Source organism: Crotalus tigris, unplaced genomic scaffold (assembly GCF_016545835.1).
Source record: "Crotalus tigris isolate CLP2741 ecotype Arizona unplaced genomic scaffold, ASM1654583v1 scf7180000017604.1628558, whole genome shotgun sequence".
Taxonomy (NCBI): Eukaryota; Metazoa; Chordata; class Lepidosauria; order Squamata; family Viperidae; genus Crotalus; species Crotalus tigris.
This window is the reverse complement of record NW_024096507.1, coordinates 641,391-657,852: the sequence shown is the minus strand read 5'-3', so window position 1 is coordinate 657,852 and position 16,462 is coordinate 641,391. Positions and strand designations below refer to the sequence as shown.

Genomic DNA, 16,462 nt, shown 5'->3' with positions numbered 1-16,462 from the left:
TCACATACCCTTCCCAACCCATGCAGCATCTCTCATGCATCCCCATATATGGTTCCTGGCCTATACCCTCTTGCTCCCTCTTCCACTTACCTGCCTTTTGACCTTAGACTTGGCAACTTCCTGCTGGTTTCCCCATTGACTTTCTCCTTGCAAGCTTCCCACAAGAAACAGGAAGGAAAGGAAAGGAGAAGGAAAGAAAGGAAGGAAAGAATAGAGTGACAGGAAGGGGGGAAGGAAAAAATTGTTTTCTAATGCTCCCTGACAGCTTTCCATGAGGAAGCTAGCAGGAAGTTGGAAATAATTCCAGCTCCAGCACTCACTTTTTTGTGAGTATAATATTAGAATTAGGGCCAATAGGCAATAAATATTTACATAATCCAGTGTGAAATATAGCTGCCTGTGATTCACGGAGGCCTGGTAACAGTAATTGCCATGATTCTGAATGCATGCTTAAAAGAAAAAGCTGTTAGGTATTTAGGCAGGAGGATTTGACTTGCAGTGTATTTGAGCAGTACTGTACCATATAATCACTAAACGACTTAGTGGATGTTTAACAAGAGACATAAGATGACAGTGGCCTCTGGTTCTAGAAATCTGAGTAAAGCACTAGAGTGGGAGAAGTTAAATAGAAGGAGAAATCAAGAAAAGTATGTTTGAATGAAACTCTAGGAGAGAAGTCCCCTGGTGAAAGAATTTCTGTATTTGTAGTCACTGTGTACACACACTCAGGCAGTACTGAAGATTTCAGAGAGACTGTGGAGTGCTTGGTGGTCTGGGTTTGGTTGTTGGCAGATGTTTCATTATCCAACTTTGTATACAGTAGCTTGGCCTGCCAGTGTTGGTAGAGTTGATAGTTTCTTGATTAAGGTATTGTTTTCTGCTTGTTTGTATGTGTTAATTCCTGCTTATTTGGGTGTTGGCTGGTGGAGATGTTGTATTTTTTTGTTTCATTTTTAACTTCTTTATTGTTTTATTTTGAATTGTGGGTAAATATTGTTTATTTTTATGTATCCCTTGATGGCTGATTTGTCTGAATGCCAAGCTTCCAGGAATTCCTTACTGTTTTTGGGTTTTGCTTGATTTAGAATGCTCACAGTTTCCCAGCTGAAACTATTGTTGAGTCTGTCCACGTGTTATGAGATTAAAGAGTTTTCATCATGTTTTCTAAGGAGTGTGGTGGCTCAAGAAGTTAGAACACTGGGCTGCTTCTTGTGTTCGAGACATTGCTGGGGGGGAGGCAGGGTGAGCTCCCATCGCACGCTCCAGCTGACCCAGCAGTTAGAAAGCAGGCAACTGTGAGTAGATTAATAGGTGTTTTATCCCAGCCTACAGCCGTCCTTGTTAAAGGCACAAGGACCAAACCCCTGTTGAGAAAATAGGCTGGAGACTCAAAACAAAACAAACCCCTTTTAATATGGTAACCAACCTGCCAAATAGTCCAGAAACAAAAGCAGCAAAACACAATCCAAATGGATGAAATTGTCCACATGAAACACGATGCAAACAGAAAAGAAGTCACCGGCAATACTAACAGAACATGATCCCATGAAGTACTTTGCAAACGGTTGCCTTCAGCAACTAGCACCGCCCACACCTTCCCTTTTATACAGCAGTCCCAAGGCGTTGCCTCTCAGTGCCTTCTCCTCTTCCCCTGGAGTGCTGCTGATTGGCTCTCACTAATTGCCGGCGTCTACAAGCATCAATCAGCATGTCCATCAGTTGTGAGTCCTCCAAGTCTGACTCATTCTCCCCACACAGCTGAACTTCATCAGGAACACGACTGGAGGACCAGGCTCTTCATCAAACCGTGAGTCTTGTAATTCATCAGAGCCTCCCTCTGACCCTGATGGCCCTTCAAATGCCTCCTCCACCTCCTCCTCAGATTCCCCAGACTCAGCTGTTGGGAACACAGTCTGGCACGGAATCACGACAATAGGTACCACTTCAGTGGGCACAACTTCAGAGGGACACAAAAGGAGCCTCCAACTGGGCGCCTCCCAGGCAACACTGATACCACTGGCAAATCCTTTCGCCACAGAAGCATTTTGGTGCTTCTGACACAGGAAAAAAAATGTCTTATTGTTAGTTGTTCATAGATGTGCTCTGCTAATCTACTTGTCTAAGCCACGTAGTGGCTGTTATAGTTCTTATACTATAAGTTGTAGATAACTTCTATTTTTTCTTCTTCTTAGGTTATTGGGTCTTTTAGTTTTCTTAAGATTACTTGGAAGGCTTTTGTTCATTTGTGTGCTATGGTAATGCTGTGTGGTTGTAATATTTTCTTGGTTTCTGAAATATTTTTGATGTATGGTAGTGTTACCCTTTTTAATGGCATATGTTAATTATGCTGTACTGGGTTAAGTGGTCAGGCACTTTTGGATAAAGTTATGTGAGTATCCATTTTATTGAAAAATGTTGCATAAGTAGTCTATTGCCTTATTTTGGTGTATTGTGTTGCTGCAGTGCATTTGTGTTCATCTGAATAATGTTATTACCCAGTTCTTTTTGAGGGAGGTTGGGTTGTTAGTTTAGTAATGGAGCACTTGTTTAATTTGCATGGTTTTTCGATAGAAATTTCTAATTTGCTGCTATTTCCTCTGCTGATAGGATATCCAGGAAGGTAGTGTATTGTTGTTTTCTCCTTTCCTTGTGAATTTTATTCATTTGAAGATGATGTTGTTTCATGTTTTCTCCATTGTTCCGTTTTTTATTATGACAAAGGTGTTGTCTACAGACTGGATCTATACTTTTGGTTGTATGCATGAGAGTGCTATAGTTTCTAGATGCTGCATTACAGTCTTTGCTATGAGCCCTGAGAGTGGTGATCCCATGGGTTTATTGGTATATTTGTCCATCAAACTGAAAATAGATAGTGAGGCAGAAGTTGATGAGCTTCATTATTCTGGATTCCTCTATCTTAGTGTACTTACTAGGTGGATGTGTTGTGTAGTACTACTGCCGTGGATTCTTTCACGAGTTCTGGATCTATAGATAGATGTACAGGCTACTGTGAAGTTGAATAAACTACAATTTTGTTGTCTTCTGTTTTTAGATCTTTGATTTTTTGGAGACATTTCTTCTAAAAAAAGAAGATGATGACTTTATGGTTTCATACAATGAAACAACCAAGTTTAGAGAATGCCAAGGACTACATAGTTCAATCTCGAGCTGCATATATTCTCTTCTGTTCATTTTAGAGTCAATGATTTTTGCTATAGTCAAGATGTAGATAGCAAAGGAATGTGTTCGATTTATAGTTAAATTTAAGGCCAGATGATTATTAGAAAAGCCATATTTTTACTGGGTTGTGGATACCACTGAACCACCAAGATTGTACTGGGTTTTCCAAATTCTATATTTATTATTCTTGCAAAAAAAAATTTAAAGGGATCTTCAAATATTGCTTGACTTAAGTGGAAACTTAATAAACAAAAAGAAATTTTTATGTACCTGACAATCCCAGGTTTAACAGAGTTAAGAAGTTACAGAACAAAATTACAATAGAAAACAGTTAATGAGTTTGAGTTTCAATGAAAAGTTTGTAATGTAAGTGATGTGCTTCTGTTTATTATTTCTTTTTGGCTATGTATCTTTTTTCACAATTAAAGATATATTGGACTAGGTCAGGGGTAGGCAACCTTGGCTCTTTTATGACTTGTGGACTTCAACTACCAGAATTCCTGAGCCAGCCAAGTCCACGAGTCATAAAAGAGCCAAGGTTGCCTACCCTTGGACTAGGTGATGCCATCAAAATGAAAAATGTTGCTGAACAAGCAGGAAAAAAGAACATTTCATTTACCCTGAATTTGGCCAGAGGAGCCCAATGAAAGTGACAAAGCTGCATGCCTGAATATAAACTCAGTATGTCAGAACATAAACTTATACTCTCTACATAAACTCTCTATGTAAACTGAGTATAAACTCTTATACTCTATATACTCACAGTATACAGAAATTAGTTTGAATTGTGGTTTTTATAGAATATGAGCAAATAGTTTTTTTTAATTAAAGTGACTTATAAAACAAAATTAAAATATATTAGAGGTGGCTTGGATAGAAAAATATATAAAATAAGACCAAGCTGGCATCAGTTTCAAGAAGAGAAAAAAGCTGTGTGCTTAGTGTGAAGAAAGTGTCAATATTGATTTGAGTTGAGAAAGAAATAATGAACTGTCAAGTTCCTCCCTGTGATCTATTTTATTTTTTGAATTATGATTTATCCATTTCTATTTTGCAAGTGAGCATTTACAGTATGTGCACAAATAGTACCCTTAAATGCATTTAAAATGAATATATGATGAATGAAGCCAAGAAACAGAGATGAGGACCAAACCCTTAAGTTGGATACAACTGTACAGGGAAACCTTTATACCTCTCTCTCTCTCTCTCTCTCTCTCTCTCTCTCTCTCTCTCTATATATATATATATATATATATATATATATATATATATATATATATATATATATCCTTAATGGTTATAAAAATATGAATCCTGGGCATATTTGTTCAATGATGCAATCTTCGATCTCCGGGAAGAGTATACTCCAGTTATTTATTGTTAAATAAAAGCAGTTATATACAAGAATGTAAAAACGGCAGGCGGACCAGCAGCCCAACAGGACTCGTGTAGTGCCGAATCGGAGGAGGCACCTTGCATTGGGTAGAGAGGAGGGATTAAGGAGTGTGTTAATGATAACAGCGCAGGGAGGGGGAGACAGCACAAGGATGACGGAGCAGAAAAATACAATGTTAGAGTGCAAAAAAGAGAGGGCGGAACAGTTAAGGCAGTCACAGGCAATCAGGAAGAGTGGCCCTGTCACGAGGGCAATGAGTAGGCAATTGGATCAGCAAGGGGATAAAAAGAACTTCCCACCCCCTAAGCCCCACTCTGAGGACGCTGGCAGAGGACCAGCGAAAGCTAAGTTGTTTTAATCTTGTATATAACTGTTTTTATTGTTTTAAATGTTGTTTTAACAATAAATAACTGGAGTATACTCTTCCCGGAGATCGAAGATTGCATCATTGAATATATATATATATATATATATATATATATATATATATATATATATATATATATATATATATATATATATAGGTAGGTAGGTAGGTAGGTAGGTAGGTAGGTAGGTAGGTCGGTCGGTCTTTGGTTGTTCGGGTTTTCTCCCACGTAAAATTGGAGGTGTCTTGGCGACGTTTCGACGAAGTCCCATTCATCATCTTCAGGCTGGTGTTTTCAGCTTCGTGCTTCGAGCAGCAATGTGTGGTCTTAGCTGTTTCTTCCTTTTAACTGCCAGTGGGGGTATGAACTGATTGGGTGGGAGCTTGGCTGTGTTCTGATTGGGTGGAGGTGTGTTCTGATTGGTTAGGATTGGCTGGGGGGTTGGCTGTGCTCTGATTGGCTGGGGGAGTGTTCTGTTTGGTTGTGCTCAGGTTAGTCTGAGTTGCAGAGGGGTTCAAGATTTTGGGCTGCCTTGCTATTTTTTGGCTTCGCGTTCGTGGTCGTGCCTCCTCTTCATGGAGGGTGTCAGTTTGCTTCATGTATGGATTGGAGGGGTTTAAAGTGGCTAATGATGCAGCTGTGGTCTGGCTTCTGGTTTGTGGTCGTGCCTCATCATCGATGTGGCTTTGGGTTTGTTTTTTGCGTGGATGTGTGGTGGTGACATCCTGTGTGGTTTTTGTGAGTGTGGGTCTGGTATCATTTTTTGTGTTAGGGAGTCGTTTGTCAATAAGGGCGGGTTTCCAAATGGCTGGTAGGCAGGAGGTATCATCTCGCTTGTTCATGCTGTGTGGGCGTTTTTCTATCGATGGCTGGGCTGTAAGTTTTGTTTCTTTATGATCTCTATAAACTGGAATGAGTTTTTTACGTGTGAGGTGATGGATTCTGCATAGGGCTGTAGTTGTTTGGCGAGAAATTTGGCTAGGTTTTGTAGAGGTGAGCCTATGGAGCTGACTATAGGTCTGAGTGGGGTTCCTTCTTTGTGTATCTTGGGGAGACCATAGAGTTTGGGGCATCTGGATGATTTCCAATGGATTCCATAGAAATAAGATTACAAACCTAATCCAAAAAGAAACCCCCACTAAAATCCAAGACAAAGAACAAGAAAACGGCAAAGCCCTCCTCCCATACATAAAAGGCACCACAGACAGAATCAGTAAGATCCTCCATAAACACAACATCAAAACAGCATTCTGCACAAACAGAAAAATATCCACCATCCTTAGAAACCCCAAAGATAAAATTGAATTAGAAAATCAAGGAGTATACGAAATCCCATGCACCACTTGTCCCACCACATACATCGGACAAACCAACAGAAGAATAAGTGCACGCATTGAAGAACATAAGAACTCAGTCAAAAAAGAGGAACCAACATCTTCCCTGGTCCAACACCTTAAAGCCACAGGACATGAAATTGACTTTAAAAATACCAGAACATTGCCAAAAGTGAACATTTTAATAACAGAATAATCAGAGAAGCCATCGAGATAGAAAAACGCCCACACAGCATGAACAAGCGAGATGATACCTCCCGCCTACCAGCCATTTGGAAACCCGCCCTTATTGACAAACGACTCCCTAACACAAAAAATGATACCAGACCCACACTCACAAAAACCACACAGGATGTCACCACCACACATCCACGCAAAAAACAAACCCAAAGCCACACCGATGATGAGGCACGACCACAAACCAGAAGCCAGACCACAGCTGCATCATTAGCCACTTTAAACCCCTCCAATCCATACATGAAGCAAACTGACACCCTCCATGAAGAGGAGGCACGACCACGAACGCGAAGCCAAAAAATAGCAAGGCAGCCCAAAATCTTAAACCCCTCTGCAACTCAGACTAACCTGAGCACAACCAAACAGAACACTCCCCCAGCCAATCAGAGCACAGCCAACCCCCCAGCCAATCAGAGCACAGCCAGCCCCTAACCAATCAGAACACACCTCCACCCAATCAGAACACAGCCAAGCTCCCACCCAATCAGTTCATACCCCCACTGGCAGTTAAAAGGAAGAAACAGCTAAGACCACACATTGCTGCTCGAAGCACGAAGCTGAAAGCACCAGCCTGAAGATGACGAATGGGACTTCGTCGAAACGTCGCCAAGACACTTCCAATTTTACGTGGGAGAAAACCCGAACAACCAAAGACCTACATATAATATATATATATATATATATATATATATATATATTATATATATATATACACACACACACACACACACACACACACACACACACACACACACACACACACAAACACACATATATTTTCTGAGGTTTTCGCAGGTGTTTGTATGTAGGTCTTTGGTTATTCGGGTTTTCTCCCGCGTCAAATTGGAAGTGTCTTGGCGACGAAGTCTCATTTGTCATCTTCAGGCTGGTGTTTTCGGCTTTGTGCTTCTAGGAGCAATGTGTGATCGTAGCTGTTTCTTCCTTTTAACTGCCAGTGGGGGTATGAACTGATTGGATGAAAGCTTGGCTGTGTTCTGATTGGATGGAGGTGTGTTCTGATTGGTTAGGAGCTTGGCTGTGCTCTGATTGGATGGGGGGTTGGCTATGCTCTGATTGGTTGGGGGAGTGTTCTGTTTCGGTTGGGGTTTTGTTGTGCTCAGTTTAGTCTGAGTTGCAGGGGGATGTGAGATGGTGAGCTACATTGCTATTATTTGGCTTCACGTTCGTGCCTCATCTTCACGGTGGGTGTCAGTTTGCTTCATGTATGGATTGGAGGAGTTTAAAGTGGCTAATGATGCAGCTGTGGTCTGGCTTCTGGTTTGTGGTCGTGCCTCATCATCGGTGTAGGTATGGGCTTGCTTTTTGCGTGGACGTGTGGTGGTGACATCCTATGTGGCTTTTGTGAGTGTGGGTCTGGTGTCATTCTTTGTGTTAGGGACTCGTTTGTCAATAAGGGCGGGTTTCCAAATGGCTGGTAGGCGGGAGGTATCATCTTGTTTGTTCATGCTGTGTGGGCATTTTTCTATCTCGATGGCTTCTCTGATTATTCTGTTATTAAAGTGTTCAGTTTTGGCGATAGTTCTGGTCTTTTTAAAGTCAATTTCATGTCCTGTGATTTTAAGGTGTTGGACCAGGGAAGAAGTTGGTTCCTCTTTTTTGACTGAGTTCTTATGTTCTTCAATGCGTGCACTTATTCTTCTGTTGGTTTGTCTGATGTATGTGGTGGGACAAGCGGTGCATGGGATTTCGTATACTCCTTGATTTTCTAATTCAATTTTTTCTTTGGGGTTTCTTAGGATGGTGGATATTTTTCTGTTTGTGCAGAATGCTGTTTTGATGTTGTGTTTGTGGAGGATCTTACTGATTCTGTCTGTGGTGCCTTTTATGTAAGGGAGGAGGGCTTTGCTGCTTTCTTCTCTGTCTTGGATTTTAGTGGGGGTTTCTTTTTGGATTAGTTTGGTAATCTTATTTCTTTGGAATCGACTGGATGTTAGTACATTATTGAGAGTGTGTAGTTCGGGTTTTAGGTGTTGTTCATAGCTAAGTGTTTTGTTCTAGAGATGAGTGTCTTGGCTACGGAGTTGATCCGTGCTGGGTGGTGGTGTGAGAGAGCGTGCAGATAGCGGTTTGTGTGTGTTTTCTTCTGGTAGATGGTGTGTCCAATGGCTCCCTAAGAAATATAGAGTTTTGCTATTCACCTATTTATGAGATGTTTTGTAGTGGCAAAGAATGCCCAATGTGTTTTAATGTTTTCAATGTAAGTAAGATAGGGAGTATCACTTTTATTACAGTGCACTCGGTATAATGTTGTCATACAAACCAATATAATAAGATAGGTTGGTCCACTTGGGGCATTTATAATCCAAGATAAAATATTTGGAAAAGACAGAGTGGGAAAAGGTTAAAAAAGAAGTGTGTCCTTAGGGACTAAATAAAAATGAAAAGATAGTTGGAATGGGACGTTTGAATGAGTGATTTGAAGTAATAGGAAAAAGCGATACAATTTCCATGGAAGACATTTTAGAAATAAGGTACAGAATGGGACAGTGGGCTGTCATATAGGATGAAAATGTTAAAAATAGGGTAAAGTTGAAAAATAAAGCTGACTTAAAAAGAAACTTTTTGTTCAATGAAAAACGGTAAAAGAATTCGGAAAGTTTAACTATGTGCCCAGATCTATATTTAAATTGTCGATGCTATCAAATAGCACAGTATTATTTGCAGAGACTTTCCGGCAGAGGGATGTGCGAGTGTGTCATTTGGGAGCCATCAGAACAGCATTCCACCCTGCTTCAAAAACAAAAAGATGAGTGGCTTGAGTGAAGAAAGAGCAGGGCAGGGGAGAGAATCAAGTGGCTTTGTTGGAACTATATTTAGAGGCATGCGCTGCTGTTAATATTTTGGCATTAACTTCAATAGAGGAAAATTCATTTATAAAATAAAATCTTTCACAATGTAGTATTCTGTGTCTTTTGCACATTTTATAATCTAGTGCAGGGGTAGGCATCCTTGGCTCTTTTATGACTCGTGGACTTCAACTCCCAGAATTCCCGAGCCAGCATAAAAGTCATAAAAGAGCCAAGGTTGCCTACCCCAGAGCTAGTGTAAGAAAATGCAACTTGAATAGAAAATTGTATGAATTACAACTTTGAGCCAATTGTCCTTTTCTTTTAGCAATTTAAAGTATTATGTATTGTTTTCTTTTCTACCAATATTTAATTGAGTAAAATTTATATCAAGGGGATAGAGATAGATAGCTGCTATTATTATCTTTACCAGAATTTTTAAAAACCCAAATACTGGATTATGTTGGCATTACTGAATCTTTTAATTTTTCAATTTTTATTGTTGTAGGATTGTGTAAAATGAAACTAGAATAGATTAAAAAACTTATTTGAAAGCTTTTTAATTTTGTTTCTGCATATATTAAAAATACTATATAGTTCAATTTTGTCACATTCACTGGTTCTTATGATTTAACTCCTTGAAAGCTATGAAGAAGTAATGAAAGAAATTACCTGTCTTAAACTGATAGATGCTTTCTATGAGCTACTTCTATTTTAGTGCCCTTTAAATTCAAACATGAGAAAATTGCAGAAATTTACAATTCAATGTGTGTTTCATCAGGGAGGAATTCACAGATTGTTTTGACACCCAGTTACAAATTCAGCATGAAGATGGACGGCTCATGAAATTTGCAGCTGCTGATTGAATTTATATTTCCATAAAGCCCATCAACAGTAGCAGCCTGAAGGGAAGTGTTGGGGGGGAAAATGACAAAAAATGTGAGGCTAGCATTTTTCTTCAGAGTTATAATGACAAATTACTTGTAATAAGGACTTACACAGACCAGGATTAAACGAAAAATATAGGCAGCCAGAAGGGAATTATTTCTTTCCTCTCCCCCCCCCATTGATTTGAACTAAAACTATCTAGAGTTGATATCTAAATATATGTTTAGTCATCTGCAGGATATGCTAAATGCAGCCACAAATCAGAACCATTCTCACCTTAGGAAAAAAAAAAGGAAGCATTTGCAGGTAATTATAGAGAATTTGTCATACAGATAATCTTATTTTATAATAATGTCCTGTGTTTGAAGATTAATGTTATACTCACACAAAAGTAGGCCATCTTCATAGGAATCCTTTCTCTCCCCCCCTCCCATGGTGCCCCCCCCATCATCTTCCTTTCTTACCCTTTCAGCTCTGAAATTGGTTTTCAGGGAAGCAGAGGGGGAAGCTTATTTAAAACCTGTAAAAAAAAGAGAGGTTACTTTGATGTTCAAATACTAATAAAGCAATTAGTGAATTAAAACAAATTGTACAGATTTATTCATGCGTTGAAATAACATTTATAAACTGGTTTCTATAGAGGCAAAGGAAAATGTTTGCAAATGTTTAATTAGGTATTAGTGTGGCTATAATATTGTAGTTGCTATACTTAAGAGAAAACAACTTCCTTAATTTCAGTCTTTCCCAAAACTATGTATCTCAAGACATTTTAGGATACAGGAATTAGATTTCATTCTTTATCAAAAGTACATGTATATTTATGCATAACAAGAAGTTACAGGTAGTCCTCGACTTATGACCACAGTTGAGCCCAATATTTCTGTTGCTAAGTGAGATTTAACTGAATTTTGCCCCATTTTACAATCTTTATTGCCACAGCTGTTAAGTGAATCACTGCAGTTGTTAATAACATGGTTGTTAAGTGAATCTGGTTTCCCCTATCTTTGCTTTCTGCCTTCATCCTTATATTTGTCAGCTACTACTTTGTAGACTTTCCTCAGTCATTAGCCCTTCTTTCCATTTCCAATCAGCATTCATCTTTCTCTTCATCTCTGTTATGAGATGCCTATTCTTTATACGTATAGTTTTGTCATTGTATTATTGCCCTATCTTTAATGCTCTTTTCAAACAGTACCAGTTGGCTACAATGCTTTTGCCTCTATAGTTTTCTTCCCATGTAATCTTCTTTACTATTTTCGTTGATGTTGATGTTCCCAATCAATTAATCAATCAATCAACAAATAAATACTAGTTTTAAAGAAGTATGAGCATCACAGAGACCTCATTTGTAGTGCTTTACAACAAACTATTTGTATCTTCTAATTACCTCAAGATGATTTAATTTGGGCCTGATTTTTCAGATTAAGGATAAGAGAATTTGTACTTTGCACTTGCAGAAGTAGTTTTACACACCCATTTTTATTCTCACCCATAACTCCCCATTATTAAAATCACTTGTTTTATACGGATCTGGGGAGAAAATAGATTGCCTATTCTATAAAGAAGGAAGAGAGTCTAGCAGCCACCCTCATTATATTTGTCATAGAAGCAGATCCACATTTCACTATACAGTGGTACCTAGGTACTCAAGGCATTAATTGCTTCCTGGAGGCGCGATGTGTACCAGAAATGATGAGAATCAAATATATTTTCCCATGAGTAATAATAATAATAATAATAATAATAATGTGAGTCACAAGGCAACCAACACTGACAAGTTCTAACTTGTGCGTTGATACCAAACAAACAATGAGTACTAGGACAAACCTTTTGCATAAAAATGCATTGAACACCAAATTTGATGAGTTTCAAAGCAGTTGAGTACCAAGATACCATTGAACTATGTACAGTGTATATACATAGTATATGTATGTACTGTTTTTCTCTGAAAATAAGACCGGGTCTTATTTTTTTGCCTCCAAAAGAGGCACCAGGTCTTATTTTGGGGGGGGGAGTGTCTTTTATACTCACGTCTGGCACCAACAGTCTAGCCTAGCCAGCCCACTTCTGTTACCGAAGGAGCAGCTTCATTCTGCAGGTGGGAATGGAACTTCAGCTTACATTTTGCAATCAGGCCTTTCCGGAAGGCCACTTCAGCCAAGAACCGAGTTTGGTTCTCGACTGCAGTGGCCTTCCGGAAACGCCTGTGCTGAGAAATGCAGGCCTGGCTGCAGAAGACGCCGCAGAAGAAGTGGGAATATTGAATATTCTTGCTTTGACAGTGGGCCTGTCAGGAGAGGCCTGACTGCAAGATAAGTGGGTGCAGGATGCGTGGGGCAGCTCCCCACCCCTGCCTTAGTTTGATTTTTAGGTGTGTGCCTTGCCCCCATACTAGGGCTTATTTTCAGGGTAGGCCTTACTTTCTGGGAAACATAGTATATACTATTTCATGCTATGATTCTCGTTATTGGAAAAATACTATAAAAGTATTTCTATATCAGTTACAACACTGAAGAAAATATATGAAATCATTCTTAATAATCCACAATTTCTCCCCCTTGAAACAGGTCAGAACATTAAAGAGAGAAGAATTGTGATAGCTGTGAATGTAAAAGAATACCAGTATGAATCTGGAGCCATTCCAACACAGTGGGAAGGTAAGACTTTATTGGCATTGTTGGCTTACTGACCTCCATCTCTCCCAGGTTGTACAGAAAAGACACAAGACAACATTTCTAGCCTCACCCTTACTAACATAAGAATTCTTAAGAGGGCATGACTTTGTCTTTCTTGACATTTGTCTCTTCAGTTTGTCCAGACATCATTTCTCTTGTACAGTGCTATACCATTTTAATAGATATTCCCCCCCCCCCGAAAAATGGAACTTGAAGTGAGGTATGAACATGATCCATCAGCCTAGATTCAAACCTCAGTTCTAAAGTATTGGCTTTACTTTAAAACAAAAACGGCAAGTTAATGTAATGTCTGAAAGTTGGATAAAAAAATGCAAGACTCAGCTCTGAGTACATTTTGAAGTAAGAAAAGCGGTTTTGATTGAATGACTCTTGACAAGTATGCATGTAAGCTAAACATCTTTTTAGATGATTTTCCTAAGATTAGGATATGTTTGCACATCTAAGTGTCAACGCTGCTAACATTGGACATTCTTGCTTTGACAACAGATGGAAATGTAGCCATCTTTTTTCTTTCGCTTTTAGAGTTAGTTGATGCTGGAAGGGGGGATGTGGATGAGAGTCCAGTTAGTCATAACAATAATAACTCAGCCATGGGAATCTAAGGTTATTGCGCCCAGAGTTGATAAAGATTTGGCGGGCTGGAGACCTGGGGAGAAAGCCCATTCTTCAAGCTAATTGGGGGATGTGATTTATGACGGTTAATTGGAGGAGGGAATTGTGCTTTGCTATTTTGTGCCCAGGGGAGGGGAATTCAGTTTTTGGCTTTAACTATGTAGTACTGATACTTTGTTTCTCGAATAAAAGATTCTTTAAGGTAAACAATGCCTCAAAGTTCTTTTGAAGAGTTTCATCTGTCAGAACCATGACACTAAGATTCTTATTATTTAGGAAATAAACTATGTGTGGCAAGATATACTTTTAGTTAAATTTGCATTTTTAACACAACACTTAAGCATCCTTATAATCACTATAGCATTTTCTCTCCTTTGTGATTATTGCGGCACTGAATTGGAAGGATCTGTGAAGAGCATAGAAATGAAGTGTTATGAATAAGCTATAATCTCTTTTTTTCTTTAAATACAACTCCTTTTAGGGAATGTGGAGAAAATTTTCAGAGTGCTTTGTTTTCGCTTCCATTATTTAGACAAAGAAGGTGTGCAATATATTTTTGTTTGTGACAAAGAGAACAGATAAGAACCCAGGTGCTTAAACACGAAGAACAACTTTAACTAGATTTTTTAACTTAACATTTCAACTGCTAAATGTTTCAGTTTAGAGACTGTGTTGTAAAAAAATTGAAGGCCACATTTTGCTTCTCCTGTAAGAGAAGTTTGGGTTTTAATGGCTTCAACATTTATATAACTTTGTGTTCAAAACATTATTTCACTACCTTAGTTCCAATAAATGAAGATATTTGTTCCAGTTTTAAAAAAGCTTCCCTTTATAAAACTGTAGGAATTTATCTTTTCCCATTCTTTCGAATGTGGAGTGTCCATTACAGTTTACATGCATTACAGAGTTTCACCTTTTTGCATATAACATACATTACAGGAACCTGTGGTTGTACATGTTTATGGATGAAATTCTTTTTAATTTTTGTGTATTTCTTTAATGGCGTAAGCATCTTGAGAATTTAATGAACAGAAAAGCAAGCTATAAATTGAAGGAATAATCTGGGGGCATATTTCATATCTAGTACAGACACACTATGTACAAACAAAAAAATTGCAAACGTTCCCTTCAATTGATTAGTTTAGAAGACTTTTCTCAAGCTTAATTATTATAGGAGACCTTTTAAGCAGCATTTAATTTACAGGCCAGAGGATTCCCATTACTAAGTAAATAACTAAGTTTATAGTTGTACTGTAACCACAAGTCATAACATATAACGTACCATAAAATAAAATAAAATAACCATAGAATAGAATATTAGTAGTTCACAGGTTAGACCTGATGCAGAAAGCTTGAATTTCGGTGTTTCTTAGAATAAGGTAGCATTTATAACTATTTTACAGATTTTTTCATGCACATTTTGCCCAGTAAAGCTTGAAATATAATATTATTAGAAACTCTTTTTCTTCTCCTTATTCATATTCTATAAAGATGGGAAAGATTACATTTAAACAGTATGACTGCATTGTTGCTCATACATAGCAAGACTTTCTTGATAGATAATAGCCAACCACAGTACTGAATTCTTAAAAGACTATAGGATTCATCTTTCTGCTTGGGATGAACAGAAATTAACATAAGATGTTTACTTCAATTGATGATTATTATTACTTTGCATTTTTGTATTTCCCATGTATATGTGCTATAAAATGGGGTATATTTTACCACCCTCTCAAGTAAAAGTAAGCTGATGATTTTTGCCCAACCCCTACAAAACTCCCAATTCCCATCAGAAGTTTGAACGTGAGTATTCCTTATTCAGACCAGGAACATAACAACATAGGATTAGGAGGAATGCTTTTACTTACATATCTAGGGAACATCTATATTTACTTTACCTAGGTTTCTTTTTAAGAGAAATTGCAAGGCATTTTTTTGGGGTATAGAAAGTGGTCATAACCTTTACATTTACTTTAATTCTCAGTGGGTGCTGATTGTATCTGAAGGTGCTATATCCATTTTCCATATTGTTAGTCTTCATGAAAAATATAGTGACTTTCAATATGTTTGAAGATATAAGCATTTGTGTTTTTCATACTGTATTTTACAGTCTGTGTTCAAGTTAGTCCCTCTTTGTTTAATGAGTAACATTTAGTGATTAATCGGAGTTTTAATTTGCATGCCCACTTTTACGCTTATTACAATGCGCTATATGCCACTAGTAGTCTTAAAGTTCAATGAAAATCTCATGCATACTAATGAGAATGCAGATGAGCACTGAAATGAAAAAATGCTAAGGTCTCAAGATATGAAATACCCAGTTTATCTTGCTACATTCTGCTTAGAAAATGGTAGCATTATCATGAAGACATGCTGCAGATAGCTATACCATATTTATAATTAAAGACAGCTGTTTAATTAGATGACTTGAACTAGACAGGATTAACAAAACTGGGAGAAAAAATTGTAAAATTGGACTCTATATGTTTCTACATTTTCTTTGTTCATTTTGGATGGGAGGGTACTGTTTCACTTAGAAATTATTTTGGCTGCAGTTCCATGAAAGTACTTTGTTTGTTAGGATAGAACTTACAAAGTTTTTTCTAAAAACAGTTGACACACTGGCTATGTTTCAAAATTTGAAGAACAAAGGACAAATCAACTAACAATTACTAAAATTCGGTCTGCTTTCATCCCCCCCCCCAAACTGAAGTAGAGATTTCTTGTACAATTCACATACTGTAGTAGAAATTCTTTGAGAATTACCAACTTCCAATAAAAGCATTGGATTTATTCATGAGGGGTGGTTATTATTTTAGTGGATTATATAGACTAACAATAAGTGCACCGTTGGAAGAACTGAAGGAACAAATTAAGGATAAACCATCATGGAGAAAATCTATGTGGTCTCTAGGAGTAAAAAATGACTTGATGACACATAATC

General features: G+C 38.0%; 1 protein-coding gene across 1 annotated transcript in view; it reads left to right on the top strand.

Moving 5' to 3' along the window:
• The window catches only part of NDUFAF2 (NADH:ubiquinone oxidoreductase complex assembly factor 2), a 46,243-nt gene that overhangs the window by 11,363 nt on the left and 18,418 nt on the right, over positions 1-16,462 (top strand). Inside the window, exon 2 of the mRNA XM_039319935.1 lies at positions 12,778-12,867. Within this exon, the coding sequence (XP_039175869.1) occupies positions 12,778-12,867 (90 nt within the window). The remainder of the gene's footprint in view (positions 1-12,777; positions 12,868-16,462) is intronic.